Source organism: Corvus hawaiiensis, chromosome 5 (genome assembly GCF_020740725.1).
Source record: "Corvus hawaiiensis isolate bCorHaw1 chromosome 5, bCorHaw1.pri.cur, whole genome shotgun sequence".
NCBI lineage: Eukaryota > Metazoa > Chordata > Aves > Passeriformes > Corvidae > Corvus > Corvus hawaiiensis.
This window is the reverse complement of record NC_063217.1, coordinates 14,027,348-14,051,040: the sequence shown is the minus strand read 5'-3', so window position 1 is coordinate 14,051,040 and position 23,693 is coordinate 14,027,348. Positions and strand designations below refer to the sequence as shown.

Sequence of the window (23,693 nt, the reverse complement as noted above, 5' to 3'; positions counted from 1 at the left end):
ATCAAATAATTTTCATCTTAATACAAGAACAGTTTCATCAACTCACACATTTAATCAGATTCTGTTGTTATAAATTAGGTGTGAATCAGGTAGGGGTGACAGACACTACCATGAGACACCACCAGGTGTACAATGAAGATCCATGCTCAGAGTAAATGTTATAGAAGTACGTGATAAGTATTACTGTCAAAGCAAGCTTTCATTACTGTGTGCGGTTCTGGTGGTTAAATACCAATGAGCCTAGAGAACAGCTCAAGAGGAAAACACTGATGAGAGCTCTGTGGTGTGATGAGAGCTTAGAAGTTACACACAGGGAAGAGAACTATTTAAACTGAAGGACTGCTAACCATTGGAATGGGATGTTTCCAGAGGACAGATGAGAATAAACACCTTGGATAGCTTTCTGTTGCTCTTTGATCAGATCAGCAACCTTGAACCAGACCTTTATCACTTTAGGAGTTGCTTGGAGGATGTCATTTTTTGGGGTGTGAGAGAAAAAGATGCTTCTTGTTCCATACTTCAAAAGGATTCTATAGCAACTGTCTCAATAAACTGAATGGGAAAATAAAGCGTACATTTAATAAGTTACATTGAAACGTGCAGTGTAAAAGATCATGTAAGTGAAACTTGTGGCAGGAAAAAGTTGGTAAGAATTTATAGTTGCTTCATTGTTTCAAGATCTATCATCACATCTGGCATCACAAGCTGTTATAGGTAATACTGCATTATCAGGGCTTAGACATGCTCCCTTTTTGCCCACAGGAGCTAGTTGCTTTGTCCTGCACAAGATATAGACACAAAAAAGAAATAGTAGGATCAAAATATGGTGCTTTTCCTTTTAGAATTGCATTCATCTAATTCCATGCGAAATATTACCTATTTTTTAATACTGTTATTTGCAAGTCTTCTAATGTTATAGATTAAACCATCTAGCAATTTCATTTTCAGTCACTGATTACTATCTTTCCCCCCCCCAGCAGAAATTTAATTCTGTGGAAGAGATCATTGACTTCTACAAATCCGTTCCCATAACACTCATTGACGGAAAGGATCAGTCACGAAACCACAGAGAACAATGCTACCTCACACATCCATTCCAGCCATCCTGATGTGTTCTGCCTTATTGTCAATGATTCATCTGTATAGATATAAATAGAACGGTTATTTAAATGTCTCAAGAATCAGATGAGCCTTCTGAGCAAGGAGCTCCCCATAATATAATGAAGCATTCTACAGATCTACTCCATTTTTTGATTGTTGCATTTTCACTTTGAGGATAAAAGTAAAGAATATGTCAATGTATTAATTCCCAAGAAGGTGTTGAGGACGACTCCTGGTATCTTGAGAATGACTGACCAATTTGCTTATCTTGCACTCTACCATCTAACTTAAGATGAAAATGAAACTCGCCGTTGCTTACCTAAATGTCACTGAAACTCTGCTAAGTAACAACACCTAATAAAGTATACCACAGTCATTAAATAAATATTCTTGCTTTTAAAAATATACATGAAACACTGCATGTCAGAGTTCTCACTGTCTAACAATTTCATGTGGTGTGCATATGTTTGCTCAACAAGTTGTGCGCAGCTGCCACTGGAGTTAGTGTCAGCTGATGCTTATAGGCATTGGAGATTATAAAGCTAGTTGTAATTATGTAAATTCTATTACTCAAAGAGCACTCATTCTTTAGCTTAAGCAGATACTTGTATTCCATACCTGAGCCTTCAAACATTTACATAATAGAACCATTATGCAAACAGTCACTTTGAATTCATACCATGTGCAAATGTAGAGATAAAAATCATCAGTAGGAAGCATAGATGTATTTCAAAATCAGCAAGAAAACATGCTACGGTGTGTATGAGCAAAGAACATAAGAATGTGAATATTTTTCTAGGAAAAAACCACAGAAATACTTATTCATACAATTTGAGTTTTGGAAGCCTAGCTAAATTTGGTACGTTTATAAAGGAAAACTACAATTCCGTATGTACATAAAGGGATTTTTTCTGCACAGCATCAATGATCTTCCTAAGCACACTCAGAAGCTTGACTAGGTAAATATAGTATAGGAAAAAAGAAACCTCAGTTACTTTATCCTTATAGAATAGAAACAAGAAGAATAAAACCACTCAAGCCCAAAACCACAACATTCCAACCCAATTTATGACATACTAATGTAGTGGCACAAACTAGCTCTAAAAAAATTTAGCAGTTGATTGTTATTTTCTTGCAACCTTTTTATTTCTCAATGCTGCATCAAAAGGGAAGAAAACATCCACTGTAAATTACTGCTCTCAAACTGATGAGACTGTTAAACGTGAAGGATTTCTATTATAATTTTATCCAATAAGAATAAAAGTAATAAAACAGAAGCTGCTAAAAAAAAAGTAGAATTTAGCAGAGCTCATAAAAAAAGCATGACATAATCTGCTTTAACAAAATTTCATAACCACAATACAATTTAACTTACAAAAGGTTTTCATGTTGAAACCAAAAAAAAATTATAAATTAAAAACCGTAAAAGCCCCAAGTCTTAACAATTTAAATAAGATTATGGCAGTGACATACAGAGCTTTGCAGATGTTTACTAAAGTAAACAGTAAACTTGCTTACAGAAGACAAGCATTGCTAGTATACTTAAACCACCCAGAGTTTATAAAGCTGAGCAGCAAGACCTCCCCCATCCCTCCCCCAGCACAGCTTTCATGAGCAATGTTCTGATTTTGCCAATGACAACTCTTACAAAGCAAATTCAAAACTATTTATTTGGTAGCTTCTACAGAAACAAAATTAATTCAATCAGTAACCTGGACCAAAGGAATTAAAACAAAGGAGGAATGCTAACCATGGGGTTTTTTGTATTTTCAGTATTTATTGTATATGATACACCAGAATTTTAAAATGGAAACTATTTTCACCATTGAAAATGCAAATAGCACTGTTAGGTTTGGCATCAAAGTATATGAAGTGAAAAAAAAAACCCTCTAGTGTACCCATCTAAAAAAATATAATTCCATTTGAATACAAAATGAGAACTGTCATTTCCTTATTATTGACAAAACAGGAAAAACAAAATTTGTTCTGTGGAATAGACTAGTCTGATACAAATGATATAAAAATTTTCCATGCGTACGTGACGAAAAAGATCTGACTTAAAGCACCAACTATCTGAAGGTTTTTAACACTGTATTGCAAAGTTATGGGAAAGCAATAAGTGGTTTTGAAAATAAACTTCAGTCAGGTGTAGTTTTAAAATATTTACATTTCAATGTAGATATGATAAATATTTTATCAAAACAATGTATAATCTGCTGGAGTATATAAAAAAATATTTCCAGCTAAACTGTTTACAAAAATGCACCATCAGTGAATAGAGTTAGGGACCACCAGTTTACCAGAGAAGTCCCAGTTCAAACATAGAACACACATCCAGCATTAGAGTCAGTACTGATTTTCATATTTCTAAAACTGTAACACATTTTTTTAATTGTATGTGCTTCAATATACTTCATTCTATATGATACTAAAATGATTTAAAATTGACAAGATGAAGAGAAACATCCATAGCTCACATACAAAACAGTAACTTCAGTGTCATCCATCCCTCTTTTGTACTAAAAACTGTAATTTGGCCCTGATTTAGAGAAGTGTTTAAGCAACTGAGCAATATTTACACTGCACTGAAGTACACATCAGACATAATCTGTAACTAGGCACATGCTTGTATCAATTTGAGGCCTACAAAAAATAAATTGTAACAACATCTAAATTCTTAAGCATGATGAAAGATTGCACTGAAAATCTAGTTCAACACTGTCAATGTAAAAGCTGTGCAACATGGCTTTTCATTTTGAAAAGTCTTCACCTTCAGCAAGTTCCCCTGTAAATAAGCTCACCAACTAGAGTTCTAACCAAATACTGAGTTCTGTAAATGCTTCTATCACACACAAGGTGGTAGAGGGTTTATGTTTGGCTAAGACCATTTCAGAACAGCCTTGAGGCCATAAAGAGAAGCGCTTTTCACTATCAGCCCAAGCCTGATGGTATCTCTGGCTTGATGATACAGAATCCTGACAGTGTTCTGCTGCCTCACATCTACACAATATAGTCTAGGTAAAGACTAAGTACTAAATAAAATTAAATTTTTTAGTGCTATCTGCCCTAGCGGGAGTAACTGATTCCATACATTTTCATTTACACCCTTCTATCTCCTCTGAAGTCAGCAGAAGTGTTTTCATTTCACTGAAACAGAGCACTTGCATTTAAATTTTACTTTTTATGCGTAGTGCTTAATTTGCCACTAGACCCTATGACATACACTTGCTGTCCATGGAGGACCAAAGGTGCATTTCCATACAGATGTGTTCGATCTCTGAAACACCATGCCGTAATAAAGCAAACTAAATCCTGCTAAATTTACAAAGATCTCATCATCTAAGACTTTAATCCATACAGACCTAGCACAAACCACATAAAGCACAGTATCCTAAGGTAACGAGAAAGATGTTTGCATAGCAAATCTTCAAATTTCTCCTATGGAACAGATGAAGCTGACCTCCAGTATAAATTTCAAACACAAGAGTGCAAAGTAGTGCTTAATCCTCACTATCAACTTCTCTCCGTACCTCTACTCTCGTCTTCACTTTGCTAACAGTAGAGGATTTTTGGCAAAATAAAGCAGTTATTTCAATCCTCCATTCCAAGCAAGTTAGTGGCACTCACTAGAAAAACAAGAAGAGAAACCTCCCCTAGTCTCTCACTTAATGTCTTTTTGCTTGAAGAGAAAGAACATCCCAACCCTTGGTTGCCTCTATTAAGTGCCTCTGTCCATGACTTATCCATTCTTCTTGGTCCATATATACTCTTCCACAAAACCAACACTTAAACAGACACTGAAGTGCTTCAGCTGGTGAACTTTCCACCACTTGGTAGTTGTTTTTATGGGTCTTTTTTAGCTTCATTTTTAGCATACTCTGCTTTTTTGCTTGGTTTCCCATCTCAACATTCTGAAGAGTAAGACGCTTTCGATAACGTTTGACACCAAGACAACTACTTGTCCTTTCTGATAGAACTACTTTCAGGACTTGACCTTTATACTTGTTGATAGTCTTCATGACATTAATTATCTCTGGTGAATCAACATCAGGATGGTTTAGTACCACAACTGGCTGGTTACGACGAGGGCATTTTATCAACTGATTTGTTTTCAGAGGAACAAGTCGCAGACGCCTTGCTGTCAACAGGCACGACATATCAGAACTTGAAGTGGTTTCCGACTGAGCTCTTGTTTTCCTCTTAGGAAGTTCTCTGAAGTTTGCTTGTTTTGCCTTATTTTTGGGACCTAGTTGACTTTTTGAATAGGGCTTGCTTTGCTTGCTGACATCACTGCTTTTCTGAAATGGTGCAGCAGTTTGCTTGCTGTTATTTTTAACACTTGCCTCTCGCTTTGGTCTTTGCCTGAGTGATATAGTTCGGGACTCAGCATTTGGCTCGCTCTGATTAGGCAAACATGGGAAATTACTGCTAAGTGTCTCAGAAACACTGACAGGGACTGGGCGAGGCAGAAACATTTCATTGCAATGCACAGGAGCTGATATTTCACTCCTGTTTTCTATTCCGTATGAGCTTTGACTGCTAGTAGCATTCAGCACTCTCAGCATTGTCCCTTTGGGGATAAACACTGGGGAAGCAACATGGGAATTTTTAGTTACCCTGTTTTTAGAAGTTCTTGCAAATGTAAAGAGCTGATCTTCACTGTGTTGTTCACTACTGATCACACTTCTTCCACCATGCACTGGAGACAAATTCGCAGGTTGTTCCACTTCAGTGGCACAAACAACTCTCTCACAGCTTGCTGAACTTTCTTGAGGCAAAAGCAACTTTTTATTAGAAGCTTGACATCTCAAGGATTTCATGTTAGGTTCAGCAGCAGACATGAGCTGAGCAATCTTTCTACACAGCAATGTTGCTGATTTCTTCCTGCGTGTTGTGTCATCCCATCTGACATCCTCTGGAACATTTTCAGCCCCAGAGCTAAGGGAAAATACAGATGAAATAACAGGTCCTTCAAAAGGTTTGCCTTTATTTTCCATCTTCTGTAGTTCTAGTGATTCCAGAAGACGACTATTCTTTTGACTTATCGTTTCATCTCTCTTTACTTTGCTAAAGCCGAAAGTTCTATCCTCAAAAGGTGGAGTTTTAGTAACATGAAAGTTTTTTCCTGCCTCAGAAGATATAACAGGTTTTTTATGAGAACCCTTTCCAGCTAAATGTGCTTCGGTAGAGCTGACTGGTAGACTCCTACATTCTTTGTCAACCCTCTTCACAGACAGTGTATCCTTTTCTTTATGGACTGCAGAAAAATTTTTGCCCTCCTGAGCAGCTTCTACTGAAATGTTCTTGGAACTTTTACCTTCAGAAACAGAAGCATATTTTGGACGGTATATATCCTGACCTTCTTCATAACAATACAGATCACAATGTAAATTATTTTTTCCATCTACTTTCCCCCTTGAGGATTTAAGATCACTTTTTTTTTCAGTACTGTTCATCACCAGAGATGGAGAACAAAGTTCTATAACACCTGAATGGACATCAATACCTTTCACCAAATGAAAGCATAATTTTGATGTGTCTTCCCTCTGTATAGATACAGAGCTACAGTCTGAGAGTTGAGAATAAGAAGAACAAAAACATTCAGAATTCTTGTCATACGTACTATCCACATTAAGCTGGTTACTAACACTGGATAATTTGTTTACATTCACTTCCATGGTAAGTAACTCATTTTGAGACACAGATGTTTTTTTTATTTCTGCAGATCGTTCTGTACCTTGATTCTCAAGTTCTTCTTCAGCACAGTTCACAGACTTGTAAGTTGTTTCTTTCATAGGAATTAGTTTAAGAACCAGCTGTTGTGCTCCATTCACTATTTTAAGCTCTACTATCTGAGCTAAACAGTTAGAAGGAACTACAAGTTCAGATGGTGCAATTACTGTTAAAGGCATCCCAGGTTGTAAAGGCTCTGTTTTTGGGGAATAAACCTCAACCTCCACACTTTGATTCTCACATACACTCATTTCAGATGGCTCCAATGTTGTCTTATCCTGGACTGATGATGTGTTTATGCTGCATTCTACATTTTGAGACGAGCAGACTGTTTTAGTTGGTTTACCTGGAATCTCACAAACCATATTTGAAGACAAATTTGAAAGTTCATCCTGGAAAGGAATTTTATTGTATTTCTGCTTTTTACATAAAGTGCTTTGACTCTGCTTCTTTTGCTTGTGGTTTATGAGAGTATTTGACAGCCGTTTTCTGGGTGTTTCATGTACTCTTCTCGTATGTTTAACTATATAGTCATGCCTAACAGCACCATATTCACAGTATTCACACTGATATGGAAAAGTTCCAGTGTGTTTCACCAAATGTCTCTGGAATTCTCCTTTGGTGTAGGATACATAACTACAGTGGGAACAAAGAAACTTTATTTCCTCATGTTGCCCTACATGCTTTTTATACTGTAAAGGATCCTTTGTTGAAAATCTGCATTTATCACAGTAGTATTTACCTGGCAGAAAATTTTTTACTTTAAATGTTTTCTGGGTTTTACTAGGGGTTTTTCTTTCACGTTTTTCATAGTTTGCAGCATTGGCACCCTCAGGAACAAAATCGAAAGCTGGTGGTTTAATATGACTGCACTTCTTGCAGATGAAATTTTTGTCTTCAGTCCACTCAAGCTTCTTATGCTTTTCTATATCTTGCACTGAAATTTTCTGAACACTTCTGCATTTTATACAGCTTATCAGTGACAACTTACTGTTCTCAGCCTCAGTTCCTTGGTAACAGCAGTTTTGGTCATCTGCCCCTTTTGATGGATTTGTTTTATCATCAGAAGATTGCTTTGGCGATGTAGTTAAGGAATTATTTTCATCGTTAATTTGGCCCGGGTACAATCTTGGTAAAATTTCCCTCATTTTTTTCAACTGCATTTCAGAAGAAGCAACTCTGCACCAGTTTCATTAAACACAGCAGCAACAGACAGAATGTTTTCTTGGTATTAGTCTTGTGTATGTTGCTTATCAATCAATCAATCAATCAACCAATCATTCAGGCCACCAATCTGCAGAATATAAGCTTTGGAAGAAATGATGTTCAAGCAACTGCATCTGTGTTATAGTCCATGTTCTTAGTCAATCAACTTGCAGCACTAAAGAATAAAAAGCAGAAGATTAAGTCAGTTACAATTCACTGATCATTGAAATACAATGAACTAATAATTGAACTATTAGTGGACTACAGCTGAACTACAGAGTGCAAGTCTACTGTTAATATACCACTGATTGTATTCTGCACATACAATCAATAACTCTAAAACATACCAAATCAAATAATCCTTTAACATTTGCTCTCATTCAATATGTTTCCAAATTCATATAATTACCTGCTATGCATCAAAACCTAAAGAGTTCATGATATTTCTCCCATGTCATGAAAAATTTTACACTTAAGGAAGATATTTATAAGCCAAACAAGATACTTGATAACAGTACTGAGCAGCAGAGTATGATTTCAGTTCAAATATAGCCCTCTACTCAGGACAAGATAACATGAAACACTGCAAGTGCCATTCATATGTGAATAGCAGGGAAACAGACTGTGGATACAATGGTTACTAGAAACACAGAACTATTTGTTTGTTCTTAAATAAAAGAATTTTTAAGTTAGCACGGAAATTCCTGACATACAGAAGGAAGTTCTTTTCTAATCAATGCCAACATTTCAGATACAAACAGTCTTGAACATTAAGTCATAACAAGATGTGATTTATGCTTCACATGTTCTCAAAGTAATGAAGTCAAAACAATCTGTGGCAGCAAAATTAATTACTTTCTCTTCTATTAATATCACAGTGTAATAGCTTCTATGTATGTGGACAAGCACATAAATAATTCACTTCATCCTAATAAAACAGAATGTCAATCAAGCAAAATAAACAATGCAACATAAGGAAGAGGGAGATCAGTAGTATCACTATAAAACATCACATTAACATATGCAATATATTTGGTCCACGGGTTCCAGCACTCTCTCTATTATATTTAACAGGAAGAAGATCTCAGCCTTTAAGCTTTTGTCAAGACTATGAGACCACTATTATTTGGAAAATAAACAACCAAATTATGCTTTTGAGACATACATGAAGTCCAGTCAACACCTTTCTTATTCTAGCATCACTAGTTATGGACATACTGTTGCACACACTTGCAATCACAAACAGACTTGATTGCATGAGGTTACTTCCATTTTTCAATACACCCAACAAAAGGCTTCTGCTTCTGAAATTCAGATCCTCACCAACTCTACCTACGGAGACCAGGGCCTGATTTAGACTCCAAAAAGCATAGTGCTGAGTTCACTCAAGCAGCTTCCTATCACAATAACCTTACATTCATCAAGAAATTAAACTATGGTACTGGGAAGACAATTGAGGTGCTCGAGTTAGTCCAGAGAAGGGCAACGGAGCTGGTGAAAGGTCTAGAGAGTAAATCTTATGAGGAGTGGCTGAGGGAGCGGGAGATGTGGAGCCTGGAGAAAAGGAGGCTCAGGAGAGACCTTATTGCTCTCTGTAACTACCTGAAAGGAGGCTGTAGCCAGGTGGGTGTTAGCCTCTTCTCAAGTGACAGAAAGAGAGGAAAATGCCACAAGTTGCACCAGGGGACATTCAGATTGAATATTAAGAAAAATTTCTTCACTGAAAGGGTTGTTAAGAATTGGAACAGGTTGCCTACGGAAGTGGTGAAGTTACCATCCCTGGAGATATAAAAAGACATGCAGGCTCGGCACTTAAGGATATGGTTTAGTGGTTGGCTTGGCTGGGTTACAGGTTGGGCTTGATGATCTTGTAGGTCTTTTCCAGCCTAAATAATTCTGTGATCTCCCTAATAGCTTGAGAGGACTAAACATCTGATCCAAGACAGTTTTTCTGCATCTTATGTGGTCACAGCGACCATATCCTGCACTGCATCAAAAGCAGAGTAGACAGCAGGTTGAGGAAGGCAATTCGGCCCCTCTACTCTGCTCTTTTGAGACCCCACCTGGAGTGCTGCTGCATCCAGCCCTGGGGCCCCCAACACAAAGAAGATGTTTCATGGCTCTCCTCTGGACCCATTCGAAGCTGATCACAGGGCTGGAGCACCTCTCCTATGAGGACAGGCTGAGAGAGGTGGGGTTGTTCAGCCTAAAGATGGGGCTTCACAGAGACCTTATAGCACCTTCCAGTACCGAGAGGGGGCTTTCAAGAACACTGGAGAGGGACTTTTCACAAGGACATGCAGTGATAAGACAACAGGGAATGGCTTCAAGCTGAAGAAGGGTAGATTTAAATTAGATATTAGGAAGAAATTCATTACTGTGAGGGTGGTGAGGAGGCACTGGAACAGGCTGCGCAGAGAAGTTGTGGATGCCCCATCCCTGGCAGTGTTCAAGGCCGAGCCCCGTTCAAGGGATGGAGCCCTGAGTAACTTGGTCTAGTGGAAAGTGTTCCTTCCCATGTCAGCAGGTTGAACAACATGACCTTTAAGGTCTCTTGCAACACAAACCACTCAGTGATTCCATGATCTCCCTTGTGCTCCATCAATATCCCTAACTGCTATAGGAATGCTGCCCTAAAGATAGGGCTCTTCAAAGTATACAGATGTAACCACAAACAGTAAAAAAATGTTAGAAAACTGGTTAGGGACAACATAACAAGCTTTTCACTCTTGAGCAGATGGATGGCTGTACACTAAAATTCCTTAGTGGGTAGTTCTAGGACTGTAGTAATCTCGTCTCATTGCAACGCGGACAGCTGTGAAAATATACACAATGCGGAAAAAAAATCAATGGCAGCCTTGCAGGAAGGAGGAAAGTATATATGACTGCTGTATCGTGATCTGGAGAATTTTCTTTAAGCAATTCTAATGTGGATTACATTAGGTGCTCTATTACCCTGATTCTAAAGAGGAAAGAAAAGCAAAACATTTGTGGTAGTTCAGCTGGAAAACCCCTTCCTGGCTACTACAACACTTTCTAGACTTAAGATGAACGTACTGACACACAAGTGTGGTGGTAGGCCTACATTCAGGAGATCCACTGTTTTGTTTCAGGAGAGAGATGGTAAGAGATCTTGATAAGCTCAAGATCCAGAACCAAAGATGCTTTATGCATTTCTATACAGCTTTAAGAAAGATCTAATACGGCATTTGAAAAGAAGGGGTGAAGCTAGATCAGTATTTGCCCTTTTCTGCTGTTAACATCTATCCATTAATACTGCAACTGCCCTCCATGTGAACTGACTGAAAGCTAAGTATAGAGAATTTATGCCATCAACATCCTTGACCACAGAAAAAAGTATTATAAACCCAGAGAATTTTCTTATATTTTTTTAAACTCTGTAAATTTCACCTTATGGGAGAACACGAAAAAGAATCCACAACCTTTAAAGGGCAAGAAACACAGTCCAACACTTTCAGAACACTTCAATTTAACAGTCCTGGGCTTCTCAGTCCAAGACCATGCCAGAAAAATTTAACAGAGGTAATTCAAAGAACAGGCTAGCAATCCTTCCAAATTTTCCTAATTCCAACAGCTATATGTAGGAAAGTGGAAACAACTAGGTTTGCCGTGGTTTAAGTCCAAAACCATGCTTTCATGCAGACCTGTGACAAATACCATGTTGCTAGAATGCAGGTTTCAGGTGTTGGTGTGTGCCTGTGCTTCACATGTGCAAAAGGTTGATCCCAGGCAGCAGCCAAGCAGTCACAGAGCCGCTTGCTGGTGTCCCACCCTCCCCTCCCTGAGTAGCACGGGGAGTGAAGTAGAGAAGAAGCACAAGAAAGTTTATGAGTCAGGACAAAGGCAGTTTAACAGAAGGAAAAAAGCACGGAGGTGACATAAGGGAAATCACTCACCACCTTCCACAAGCAAACCAATGCCCAGCCAGCCTGTGAGCAGCAGGCAGCCTGCAAGGCAACCCCCTCTGACCTTCTTCCACAACTTCCAGATTTCTTGGCTGAGCATAACATATGTATGATGTGGACTATCCCCCAGACCAATTCTGGTCAGCTGTCCCAGCTTTGTGCCCTCCCAATCTCTTGCCCACCCCATGTCTACTCACTAGAGTGAGGTGGGGGAAGGGGGAAGAAAACCCTGACATTGTGCAAACATTGTTCAGCAACAACCGAAACACCAGCATGTTATCAACACTGTTTTAGCCTCAGATCCAAAACACAGCACTGTACAGGCTGCTTTCAAGAAATTTAACTCCATCCCAGCCAGACCCAGTGAAAGGTAAAAAAAGAACTAAATAACCAGTTAATGCCGAAGTAACATCTCTGCTGTCTTCCTAGCTAGTTTTTCACCATGTACCCTGAACACTGACCAGTTAATAACACAGGTTTTTATACAACCAGCTCAAATTTATTCTTATTTTGGACAAAACAAGCCCAAAATTATACTGTCATTTCATGCCTGTATTAAAAAAAAAAAAAAAAAAAAATTCTGGTTACTTCAGAAAACCGCGATCATCAATGTACACAGGAAGGTGAACATTACACACATTCGCTCCCTACCACTGGGGGAGGTGGGGAGGGGAGGAATTCCCCTAAAAATTTGTTTTGGTATTTGAAGGGTTGGCAGAAACATGCTATAGAAGATTTAATTAAAAGATAATTATTTGATTTTTCAAGTTATAATCATATGCAGTGCACACAGACCAATCCAAAGACATCATTAAAGGAGGAACTCAAAGTCTACAAGGAGCCTCAATGGCAAACACAGGAACAGGATGGATTAAAAATGAAGTAAAGAGACACTAAGAGTGTCAAAATCAATTCTAGTCACTGTCTTTACAGGAATGAATTCAGAAAAAAAAATTAAAATATTCAGAAATACAATAAAGTATCTGAATTAGGAAACATTAAAAAATAGAGGCCCTAGTTTGAAAAAAAAAAAAATGCAAAAGCTTAGAAGCACATGGAAAAAAGACATCACAAGAAAGATAAACCAAATTTTCTCATTCACTCCTACCAAACACCTGCAATTCAGTGACATTAAAAGGTCAGGCATTCAATGAAACAAACATTTCCGCCTTTCACACAAGACTATCATATCCTGAACTTCGCTGCTCAAGACACAAGAGATTAGCAGATCCACAGAAATCAAAAGGCATTCCAAACTGTGGATATCCCATGTACGTAAAGGTTAAAAAACAAAGACCCATTAAAACAAAGGAAAACAGGATGAAACATCCTCTGCAGGCTGACTATGCTAAATTCAACCAGTACAAGGGTTTTTGCACTGCAGTAGGTTACAAACCACTGATGTGGCCACTGCCAGACTGGAAACTTCTACTTACTTCAAATACATTGAAAATTTGTTCATCATTTCAAAGAAGAATATGTATATTCCAGGGCTTTAGCTTCCCTTAGTTCAAACTATATGCTGCTATCAATGAAAAGGGTGTGATGAGCAGGATGCATTTAGCCTATGTGATCAAATAAATGAGCCCTTACTTCAGCAAAGCACATACCCCTCACACACAAAGATCACAGACTGCAGCCAACAATCAGGGTGTGCTTTGGTACTGAAAAGCCCATGTAAGTCATACCTAAGAAAAAGAAATTTAAACAGAATTGGAAGACACTGTGCACCACTGCATCAGGAGGATGCAGTGTGTAAAATTTGAGCCTCTGTGAAAAATTTAAATCCCTGCGCATGCTTAAAATTACCTCGTCTTTATTTTACAATTATATATATGTATATGCCATATACTGACCGTTTAATATCGATTATCTCTGTTCAGCAGAGTTAACCGTTCTACTGACCCAACTACACAGCTGGCAATTACTAGTCACTAATTTTAGACCTAATGACTGGGAGAGATCCAAAGTGCTTCACTCAAGTATTACATATTGTATTAATTAAAATAATTAATCTTGTATTAATAACAAGCAATTCAAATACAGCAAAGAAATTTTGTCTACAAGTATTTCTTCTTAAAAAGACATTTTGTTTCACAATAACAGCTAATCACACAGTCGTAACAGTTTTTGGTTTGTAGCTGAAATTCACATGAGGTTTTTCAAAGCAAAATGACCGAGGAATGACAATGCAGACAAGTAAGAAGATCAAGGACCATGCATCAAGTTTTTAGAGCACATTTTTATTAGAAATATACAGTTCTTTCACTCTACAGAAAAAAATCAATTACATTTAAAATATTTATTACTTATAAAGTCATGCAAAACACTGATTGAAAGGAAATCACTATTTTTTGAATGCATAAGTGAAAAAATGTCTAATCTACTAACGTTTTTTGGCATTGTATGGAGGCAGGTACATGTATGTACTATGCAGCATTCTACTGAAATGGAGGTCTGCTTCCCTGTGGCTCTAGGAACAAGGCCTAGCTTTATTTGTATCTGAAAGATATATATTTCTGTCACATCATTGTGGTGTCTTGGTGGTCTTCCTGCAATAAGCTAAACAAGGCATTCCCAAGTAACTACCATATCAAAAGCAGTATTCTAGAGAGTGCTCAGAGATGTTTACAGAGTTGTTTATCATTACATGTATAATCAACTTTTTTAATCTGTGCTGCTCTTTCCATCATTTCACACAATTTACAACGATTTTCAAAGTGTTTCTGTATATCCAGAGCATACTGACTAGTATAAAGAATTACCCTACTCTCAAGCTCTAAGGCCTATAGGAAACACAGCAAGGAAGTATGGCACTGAAAAAAATGGGAGAGGGAAGAGTCCCATTAAAAGCACATATCCATCTCTTGATGTCCAGATCTCAAAGCAGTCATGTAGGTGTTAAAATGGATTTCTACAGATTTCATTCCTGCTAAAATTAGCCACATACTATTTGTATGTGCAAGAAAAGAGCCTTGACTGTAACCACCTACTGCAGTAACAATGCACAACAGACTGCTAGAAAAATCCTGTAAAACACCATTAGTCTTCTTAAACATAAGCCAGACTTTTTAAATTAAACGTACATTGCAGAACACTTTGGCCACATCTACGATAACACTGGATCATTTATTTATAAGAAAATGGGTTTATACGTCTAAATTATTTTAAGTGTCCAATGTAACACTTTACAATGATAAATTGTCTTGCAACAAAATTCAATATGGAATTCAATTAAGCCAATCTTATGCCCAAATACTCAAAAGAACCTCATTTGCACACAAAACACAGGATGTTGTATTTTGCTCATGAATACATTTACTAACCCGAGAGCTCCTTTTCTTCAGGAGGATGACCAAGACGACAAACCTGGACAACAGCTTTAGTCCAGACGAGTCCAAAGCGGCCTGATGGCGTCCACGAGACAGCAAGCACCAAGAATCCCCTTTTCTTGGGCATCCAGCCCACGCACGCATCAGTGCTGCCGCCTCTCCGCAGAAGAGAGGCCTCCCTCGGTCGCTCGCTGCCCGTGTGCGGGGCCCGAGCGCGGCGCCGCGGGGGATGCGGTGCGGGGACGGCGCTGCGCGGGCCGCGCAACCTCCGCCCGCCGCCGCGCAGTGCCGCCGCCGGCCCGCAGGGGGCAGCACCGCCGCGCCTGCTCCGGCCCCGCCGTCCCGCGCGGGCGGGCAAGGCGGCGGCGGCAGCCGCGGGCCCGGGGGCCTTACCTGGCTCGGAGCGGGACGAGGGGGAGGAAGGAAGGGCTGCCTTCCTCGGCGCTGACCCCGCCAGCCGCCACCGCGCCCGTTGTCTCCGGACACACGAGAAACGCAGCGCCGCCCCGCGTCCTGCGCGGCCGCTGCCGCCCCGCCCTGCGGCGCTTACCCCGGCAGGGAGGGCGGGCGAGCCCCCCGCCGCCGGCCCGGCCCGGCCCCCGCCCGCTCCGCGGCGGAACTGACCTCACGGCCGCCCCGCCCGCCGCGCGTAGAGCTCTACCGAGCCCGCACCTGCCCCGCCTCAGCGCCCTGCGGGAGCGGCACTGCCCGCGGGGCGGGCTGCGGGAGAGGGAACGAGGAGAGCCCTGGGCTGCGCTGCGTGCGGAGGTGCAGCCTCGGGCTGTTGGCCGCGGGCCGTCCCTCCACACTGACACAACAGGCCAAAGGATGCGCTGTTGTTCCCAATAACCCCTCTACATCCTCGATTCCGTTGTGTTTTACTAGAGTATGGTGTGGGCATACATTTCATGGGCATTGCTCAGTGAAGTACTACAATGGTGTACTAGTTGCGTATTTTCAGATCCTTCCTATGAAATCCGGATGTCTTTTGAAATAAGGTGTTCTTAGCAAAATTTGAAGGGAGAAAAAGAGGATTTGACTGACTGCATCTTGCCATATAAAGTACCTTTGATGTCACTTCAATATCAAATCACTCCACTTAAAAAGCAAACCATATCTAACGCAGGGCCAGAAGTCTTGCCAGATGAGGTCTTTGAAATGAAGCTTTTTGGTACATGTCTTCAGAGTTGAACTCTCTGTTGCTGATTGCTCTGTTAGTATGGATTTTGTGTGATAAGCAAAACCAGTAACTTACATTTTCCAATCTGTTCTCTGCTGGAATGATTTGAGAGTGCTTGATCTCGTCTAGGCATGGACACACATCTTCAGGGATCTTGGATTTTGGGATAGGCTCTTCAGGTCACGGAAAAAGAAAAGGGAAAGCTATAGACAGGGAGGTCTGGGGGGAAAGAATCCTCTCAACTATGATTTTTCAGTTCCAAAATGAGATGTTGCCCTCAAGGGTCTGTTATATCTTTTGATCAGCAGTGTAAGAACGCACTCTTAATTGGCAATTTGGAACACCATAGTTTACTGAATATTTTTAAACTTGTGAAGAAGGTCTTCTGGCTGATAGAGTCTGTTGGGATTTCTAGAAGGCTTTTGAGAAAGACTGTCAGAGAAGCTAAACAGTAATGGCATAAGACCGAGTATCTTGTTATGAACAGCTGGTTAAAGATGGAGTGAGTGTGTGGTCCTTATAGCATAGATGATGGGTGCACTGCTGTATCAATCTCTGCTTGGACCTGTTCAACATACAAGTCACTTGAAAAGGGAGCTGGGCACTCAAGTGACAGCCTTCTAATACCAAGCTATTGAGGGACCTAAGGGCAAAATCCCACTAAAGATCTGCAAAAGGACATTATGCAGCTGAATAACTAGACAGTAAAAGGGCAGATTAGATTTTGGATAGATAAAAGTGATGCACAGTTAGGAAAAACATCCTGACTTCAAATAAAAAATCAACTCTAAGCTGACTAGTACTGTGCAAAAGGAGCAAAATCTTGGCCTGAGAAAAAGTTTCTGTGAAAATCTCACTTCAGTGCTTAATCAAGTTCATAAAAGTAAACCTTATGTTGAGATTTGAAAAAGAACAGAGAACAAAGCAGTGTAATACTGCTGTATAAATGCATGATTTTACACATTTTAAAAGCTCTTTGAGTTTCTAAGTTCCCTCAGCTCAGGAAAGACAGAATAGTAGTGGAAAAGGTTCAATGAAAGGTAAAAAGGATGATCAAAGGTACTTTGCTCTCAACTTTCACATAAGGAACAGCTAGGTAAGCTTCTGTCTGAAAAAAAAAAAAAGAGGACTGTTGATATAACAAAGGACTAAAAATTATGAGTGATCATTGTAATTGTGAGCAGTTACAGCTGGAAGCTGTGTGTGTGGATCCAATGAAATCCACCAGGGACAATTTGCAATTACTGACTGGTGTCAGCTATTCTGCAAAAATTATTACAGGGTGTTATGACAATTTACTTCCCTAACTGTTATATCAGTCAGTGTTTGTAATATGAATATATATTCACTTTGTTACTGTGTATTAGCTCACATAATACAGTGAAATGGAATGAAATAGTGGAATTTTACTGGAGACTTTGGGTTTGTTCATACTCAAGTAAAACAAACTAAAGGACAGCCCAGCCCTGGAAATAAGGACTTTGCTTCTTGGAAGCATAGAACTGTCCACGAAAGATAAAGGACACCCATGGACAGCCCAGATAAAGCCTGAATTCTAGCCACTCTAATATGTCTTTGAAACCCTTCCAGTGTTATCTGGCAAAACTGACCCCAGGGACATCTGGATCAATAGACAAGCAGCAAGAATGCTGCAGAAATACAGCTGCCTGGAAAAAATTTACTGTGATTAGAAATCAGTAGTGTGGGTCTTAGTTATCAGTCAAATCATATTGTACTGGAGTGGTTGAAGGGTATAAGAACCCTGTGTAAAACCGCATTCAGGGTGACCCAGTTCGGCTGGAACACCTCATGTACATGAATAAATATTTACTCTTGTAATTCTATACTTTATTTCCTGGTCTCTCTTGGTTAGAACCAATTGTTGTAAATTTTCATAAAAGTGAACTACACTGAGTAGATTGTTTTCTTCAAAGCCAGAAAAATTAGAAACATTCCTAAAATACAAGATTACAATATTTAACACAATAATTCGAGAAATAGTTTGCTAGCCAACAGGTTTTTTCAGCTCATCTATCTGTATCTGAAAAAGTCCAGACTGCAATAAGTATACTTCACATCAGTAAAATGGAATCAGTTATCTGATACTCAACACTGATTAAGCACTTTTACCTCTCTTTCTTAGATATATGTAGCTAGACAGCTCTGAGGTTAGAATGGCAATTTCGTCTAACAAATGCAAATAGATTATTTAGTATTTAAATAAGGCCAAACTAAACAATGTCATCCAGAAAAAGCTTTGTTATGGAAAGCTTGAGAGACAATTTGCATCTTCCTGTGTTTTCCAGCTACATAAATTCAGTCCCTCCCCTGCATTTTCTAACCTTGCGTTCAAAGCGACTCAATTTCCCTTCCTTGTCACATGAACACTCTCTTCTTTGCAGACATGAGTGTGCCCTGATCAGATCAGATCACAGCACCTCTTTCTCACTTAGGCTCCAGCCCTGAACCGACTTAGTACACCAGACAGGGAGTAACTCTCCTGCAGTTTCCACCTTATCTGTCCCCTTTGGTTTGCCATTTGCAAGCTGTCTTTCGTGACCTCCGAATTCCCAGCTCTTGCTTGGTCGTTTGTTCCCTCTCAATTTGTCCTGTGACTCAGCCACCCGAAGTGCTGGTTAGGCATTGGTGAGCTTTCCTGCTGAGGGTCCTAAAGGAAGGGTCAGCACTTAGTAATGCCAAGGCTTGTTACCCAAGTAGAAAACGCTGGTAGCAGAGCTGCTAATTGGCAAACAAAAGCAGCATGCAAGCAAGAAGCTTCTTTAACCTCCTGCATCCTTTGCAGCACTGCTGTCCATGAAACTGGTCCTGTCACATGCTGTGGGACACCCTCATATCAGGAATTCACCATGGTTCCTCAGTTGCCACTGCTTGTCCTGTTGCCATCCTGCATTCCTTTCCAACCTCTAACAAGATTATCTGATATGAAATGCTGATTGTTGCTTGTGGATCCATGAGAACCACAGGTAGACAGAATCACAGAATCACAGAATCACAGAATCACAGAATGGGTGAGACTGGGAAGGACCACATTGGGTCATCTGGTCCCACATCCCTGCTCAAGCAGGGTCATCCCAGAGCATGTTGCCCAGGATTGCATCCAGATGGTTCTTGCAGATCTCTGATGAGGGAGACTCCAGAACCTCTCTGCGAAATCTGTTCCACTGCTCCTACACAGTAAAGAAGTTCTTCCTCAATACTCAGGTGCAATTTCCTGTGCATTAATTTCTCTCCATTGCCTCTTGTTCTATTGCTTGGCACCACCGGGAAGAGCCTGGCTGCATCCTCTTGATGACGCTTCCCTTCAGATACTTAGAGATATTGGTGAGGTCTCTTGTCAGTTGTCTCTTCTTGAGGCTGAACAAGCCCAGCCCCTTCAGCTTTGAAGCTGGACTACAAAACTAAAAGAGCTGTGTTTAGAGAAGGTTCACAATAAAAGAAAATAAAGGGGGTGAGTAAATGAGCTACAAGATAAATCAGGTGCTCTATGTGCTTCTCTTGGAACAGTTTTTCTTTGTGTGTTACTAAATTCACAAGCCCTTCTGCCACCAAAAACGTTGGCATAAATCAAACTCTTTAACACTATTTTTAGTGTTAGATTGCAGGCATTACTTTATTACAGCACTGGATGCATGCCAGATCTTTCCCTGAACATGCATAAGAACTTTCAAAATTTTTCACTATTTGTACATTTCAGCAAACAATGAAATTAATGTTCACTGGCTCTAATTTATATAATTCTCTTCATTAATTATTATTCTATCTTCTACTGGTTGTTGATTGATTTCTCTCTTCTCATGCTAGTTAGCCCACATTTTTAGGTTTTTTATTGCCTTTTTTCCAGATACAGAGGGTTTCAGTACAATTGTTGAAATGACTTTGTCAGTTTCTTCTTTATCTCAGGGTTCTGCAAAATGTCCTTGTGGTTCATAAATTCTGCATTCCTAGTGTCCAGTTTCAGCAATATATCTCTCCCCCAGGTGTGAGATCATTGAAGCATATCAAGGTTGGTTACAGCTGTTTTAGTGAAACTTAAAGTTTCAGTAATTTTCCCAAACTGTGTTCCCACTAGAGCAGCTTGTGGCAAACCCGAATCGACACATAGAGGTAACCAGGGTGATCACCAAGCCCCAGCTGAAATGCAAAGGGTGGATTTATTTCATTACCTCACAAACAACACCATGCAGCAGAGACACAGGCTCTGTCAGGCTTAGTTCATCCTGGGAAATAGAGGCACATGAGGACACGGGCTCTGTCAGACTTAGTTCATCCTAGCAGACCATGAGCATGGGCAGGGGCTCACTGCCTGCCCCAGTATATCAAAGGGCTTCACACATGCACAGTTTATCCCAAGGCTGTGCTTTCCTGACCTCTCCCTCTCCCAGCAGGAGGCTCAAGTCTGTGTGTTGAGAGTGTGTTATCCCTGCACAGGAACCCTGCTGCCTCAAAGCAGGTGGAGGGCAACACTGGGCATAATAAATGGAGTTTGCCCACACTGACATCCTGAGCAGAACTATTTCCTCCTCACCAAATCTTCCAGTTTTAACCCTTTCCTCCCAGCACTTGCTAAATGCTGGCTACAATGACAGGGTGGAAAATTATACTGCTTATGATTAATTAATACAATTAATTAGAAAAATTAATTAAAACAATTAATTGGAAAAGTTATAGGGAAAGCTATATCATTTCCAGTTTTCCCCCCAAAAAAGTAAAAAAAACAATGTACTGGAAAACCTAAAAAAAGCCAAAACCCAGCGGTGATAACCCAAGTTGAAAATGAAGAAGGGGGCTTTTTTGAGACAAACAGAATTTCTCTCTGAGCCATTGCAGTACCTTCATATAACAGCTTCTCCTGCCCCCTTTCAGGACGTTGATAAAACTACAGCCAAGTGGATATGTTTTTTTACTCCATAGGCTGCAATAATGCAATCGTACAGTCTACTGAACTCAGGGAATGCACTTTGTACAGCTAAACTATGTTGGGTGGAACATTTTGGCTTCCAGGGTAAAAATATACTACTTTGTAAGCATTCAGAGCACTTAGAGAAATGTAATCTTTGTTTTCCAAAATCTGCACACAATGGCAATAGTCAGTATTTAAAACAGCAAGAGCAGAAGTTTCAGTTCTGAGTTTCCCAGCCTCGCATATTGCAGGCTTGGACTTTGAAGGAACCGGCTGAGTCGCTGCTTTGCGTTTCTGCAGCTGTTCATTTGATGCTGTTTGATACATTCCCTCTTCAAGTGGCTGAGCAAAGTGCAGGTTTCTTTAGATACAGGTTGCTGCTGATAAGCAGATCTCTTCCTCCTGCTGCTTTGCTGGCTTAGAGGGCATTAGAGCCATTGAGACTGGTCAGAAGGAGGTTTTACATGACGATGTTCGCTTCTGCATGCGCGTCTGTGCGGGCGCTGCGGGCTCGGCGCGCCCGGCTCGCCGGTCTCTGCTGCCCTCCAGCGGCCGCTGCCCCGCTCCGCCCCCCGGCTCCGCTGCGGGCCCGTCCGCCCCGTCCTGCCTCGGGAAATCACATTTGGAGCCTGGCGGAGGAGAAAACACACGTCTCTCGCGTTTTTCTGTCCTCTCTTGCGCCGGCATTTCTAGTATTTCCACCTGCATCCCCGTTTGTCGGTGACCTCACCACCCCACAGATAGTGCCTCTGCTCCGCCCCAAAGCGCACGGCATCCAAAGCCTCGCCCCCGTGTTCCTGAGCTACGTGGCAGCGCCTGTGCTGCCTGTCAACAAGCAGAACGCGTTTGGGTGGGCTGCTAGCAGGCGATGAAGTGTGGCTACTTGGGTTAAGTTAGTGGCTCCTCCAGCAAGCAACCAGATTTTACAGTCTTACAGGAAACACTCTCCTATAGACCTCAGCTCATTTATCAAGTTGTTCGATTTGGGAAATAGATTTAAGCATATGGGTGAAGGTTGTGGGTTGTGTAATCACATAAGCCTTGATCCTCTGGGAAGTCAGGTCAACAGATGAAAGTCAAGATGAAGAAAAGAAGAGCCAGCTGAGAGTGTGGTCAGGGCAGAAACTGGAACGAGATTGAGCCAGCGGAGACTGGAACTCCTGCAATGGCTTTTCAACAGACAGGCTGTGTGCAGTCATTAATCTGGGGGTAGCTTGGGCACTTTTTGAAGGTCAGCAAGCAATGTTTACCTGCAAGAAAGAGACCAAAGGTGAGCTAGAGACCCTTCTGGCACTGTGTTCCCTCCTGGTGGCTGAGCTAAGAAAAGCCCCTGGGATAAGGGCCTGGGGCCTGCGGCTGTCAGCCAGCACATCTCCAGTGGCAGCCCCCAGGAAGGAAGACAGTGGGGACTGGTGAGCATTCCAGTGTACCTTACAGCTGCCTAAAAGAAAATGGGGAGGAGATACGAAGTGAGTGAAAGCAAAAATTAATATTCAATCAGTTAGCTTAAAACCACACCCAGTTATCAGTCAGCAGTTGTCCCTCATCATTTATTTTTGTGGCTCATAGCTATTCCTTAGAAAATATTTGAAACTACCTAGGGATAGAATAACAGTCTTAGTCAAGCAGTAAAATGTGTTCATGGTAAAGATGTGTCCTGTAAACCAATACAGCAGGAGAAATCTGAGATAGAGTGTTGCATTTGACACAGAAATTAGAGAAATGGTGCTTAGCCAAATACCATTAACATGTCTTAATACTATTTTCAGGCCTTTCAGATTTCAAATTTCGTTGCCTTAGACTTCTGTAGGTATTGCAACTATTGCAAGAGGTTTTTCAGATAACTACCCATTCTGTGAAATTTTGTTTTGTCATCTATGAGGATATTAAAGACAAAACTATCCCTGTTAAATCTGTACATAGTTAAACCCTGTTAAAGCTATGGAGATCTTAAATGACATTCTTTATTTAAAATAATTTTACTGTGTGACTTTTTCTAAAAGGATCTTAGTTTCATAATAACGAAAATATTCTGTGATGATGCAAATCCAGACTGCTCCATCAGTGCCTTTTCTTTAGAATAATGAAGAAGGGCAAAATAGGAATTGGGGGCCGTTTTGGGGGGTTTTTTTCTCCAATAATTCAGAAATCCAAGTCATCATTATCACTTGTGTTTTACTTTTGTATCTATGGACTATAATTCCTGAAGAAGTAAAGGTGAAGAATTAGTAGAAGGAAATGTTTTTAATCATTGTCAATGTTCTAGAATTAGTAAATATGTGTTTCCATCAAGC

The 23,693-nt window shown here is 40.4% G+C and overlaps 2 protein-coding genes across 5 annotated transcripts in view; one reads left to right on the top strand and one right to left on the bottom strand.

Annotated features, from left to right (window-relative positions):
- CLNK (cytokine dependent hematopoietic cell linker) overlaps positions 1-1,515 on the top strand; it is a 57,179-nt gene extending 55,664 nt beyond the window's left edge. The window contains exon 19 of one of the 2 annotated variants that reach the window (XM_048303879.1): positions 981-1,515. In XM_048303879.1, the coding sequence (XP_048159836.1) occupies positions 981-1,109 (129 nt within the window). In that variant the 3' untranslated portion in view covers positions 1,110-1,515. Of the gene's footprint in view, positions 1-977 lie in introns of both variants that reach the window. The other variant, XM_048303878.1, reaches the window with a different exon arrangement.
- Positions 1,516-2,225: 710 nt separating this feature from the next.
- Positions 2,226-15,852, bottom strand: ZNF518B (zinc finger protein 518B). 3 transcript variants are annotated; one of them, XM_048303874.1, is made up of 2 exons: positions 15,692-15,852; positions 2,226-8,215 (listed from the first exon to the last, which is right to left on the bottom strand). In XM_048303874.1, exon 2 carries the CDS (start codon positions 7,995-7,997, stop codon positions 4,767-4,769), a length of 3,231 nt encoding a protein of 1,076 aa, XP_048159831.1. In that variant the 5' UTR covers positions 7,998-8,215; positions 15,692-15,852; the 3' UTR covers positions 2,226-4,766. The 3 variants fall into 3 exon arrangements, with proteins under 3 accessions (XP_048159831.1, XP_048159830.1, XP_048159832.1); XM_048303873.1 differs by lacking the exon at positions 15,692-15,852 and adding an exon at positions 15,293-15,557; XM_048303875.1 differs by lacking the exon at positions 15,692-15,852 and adding an exon at positions 15,336-15,557.
- Positions 15,853-23,693: the final 7,841 nt, after the last annotated feature.

Coding starts and splice junctions, on each gene's coding strand:
- ZNF518B (XM_048303874.1), bottom strand. CDS start 7,997: ATGCAGTTGAAAAAAATGAGGGAAATTTTACCAAGATTGTACCCGGGC.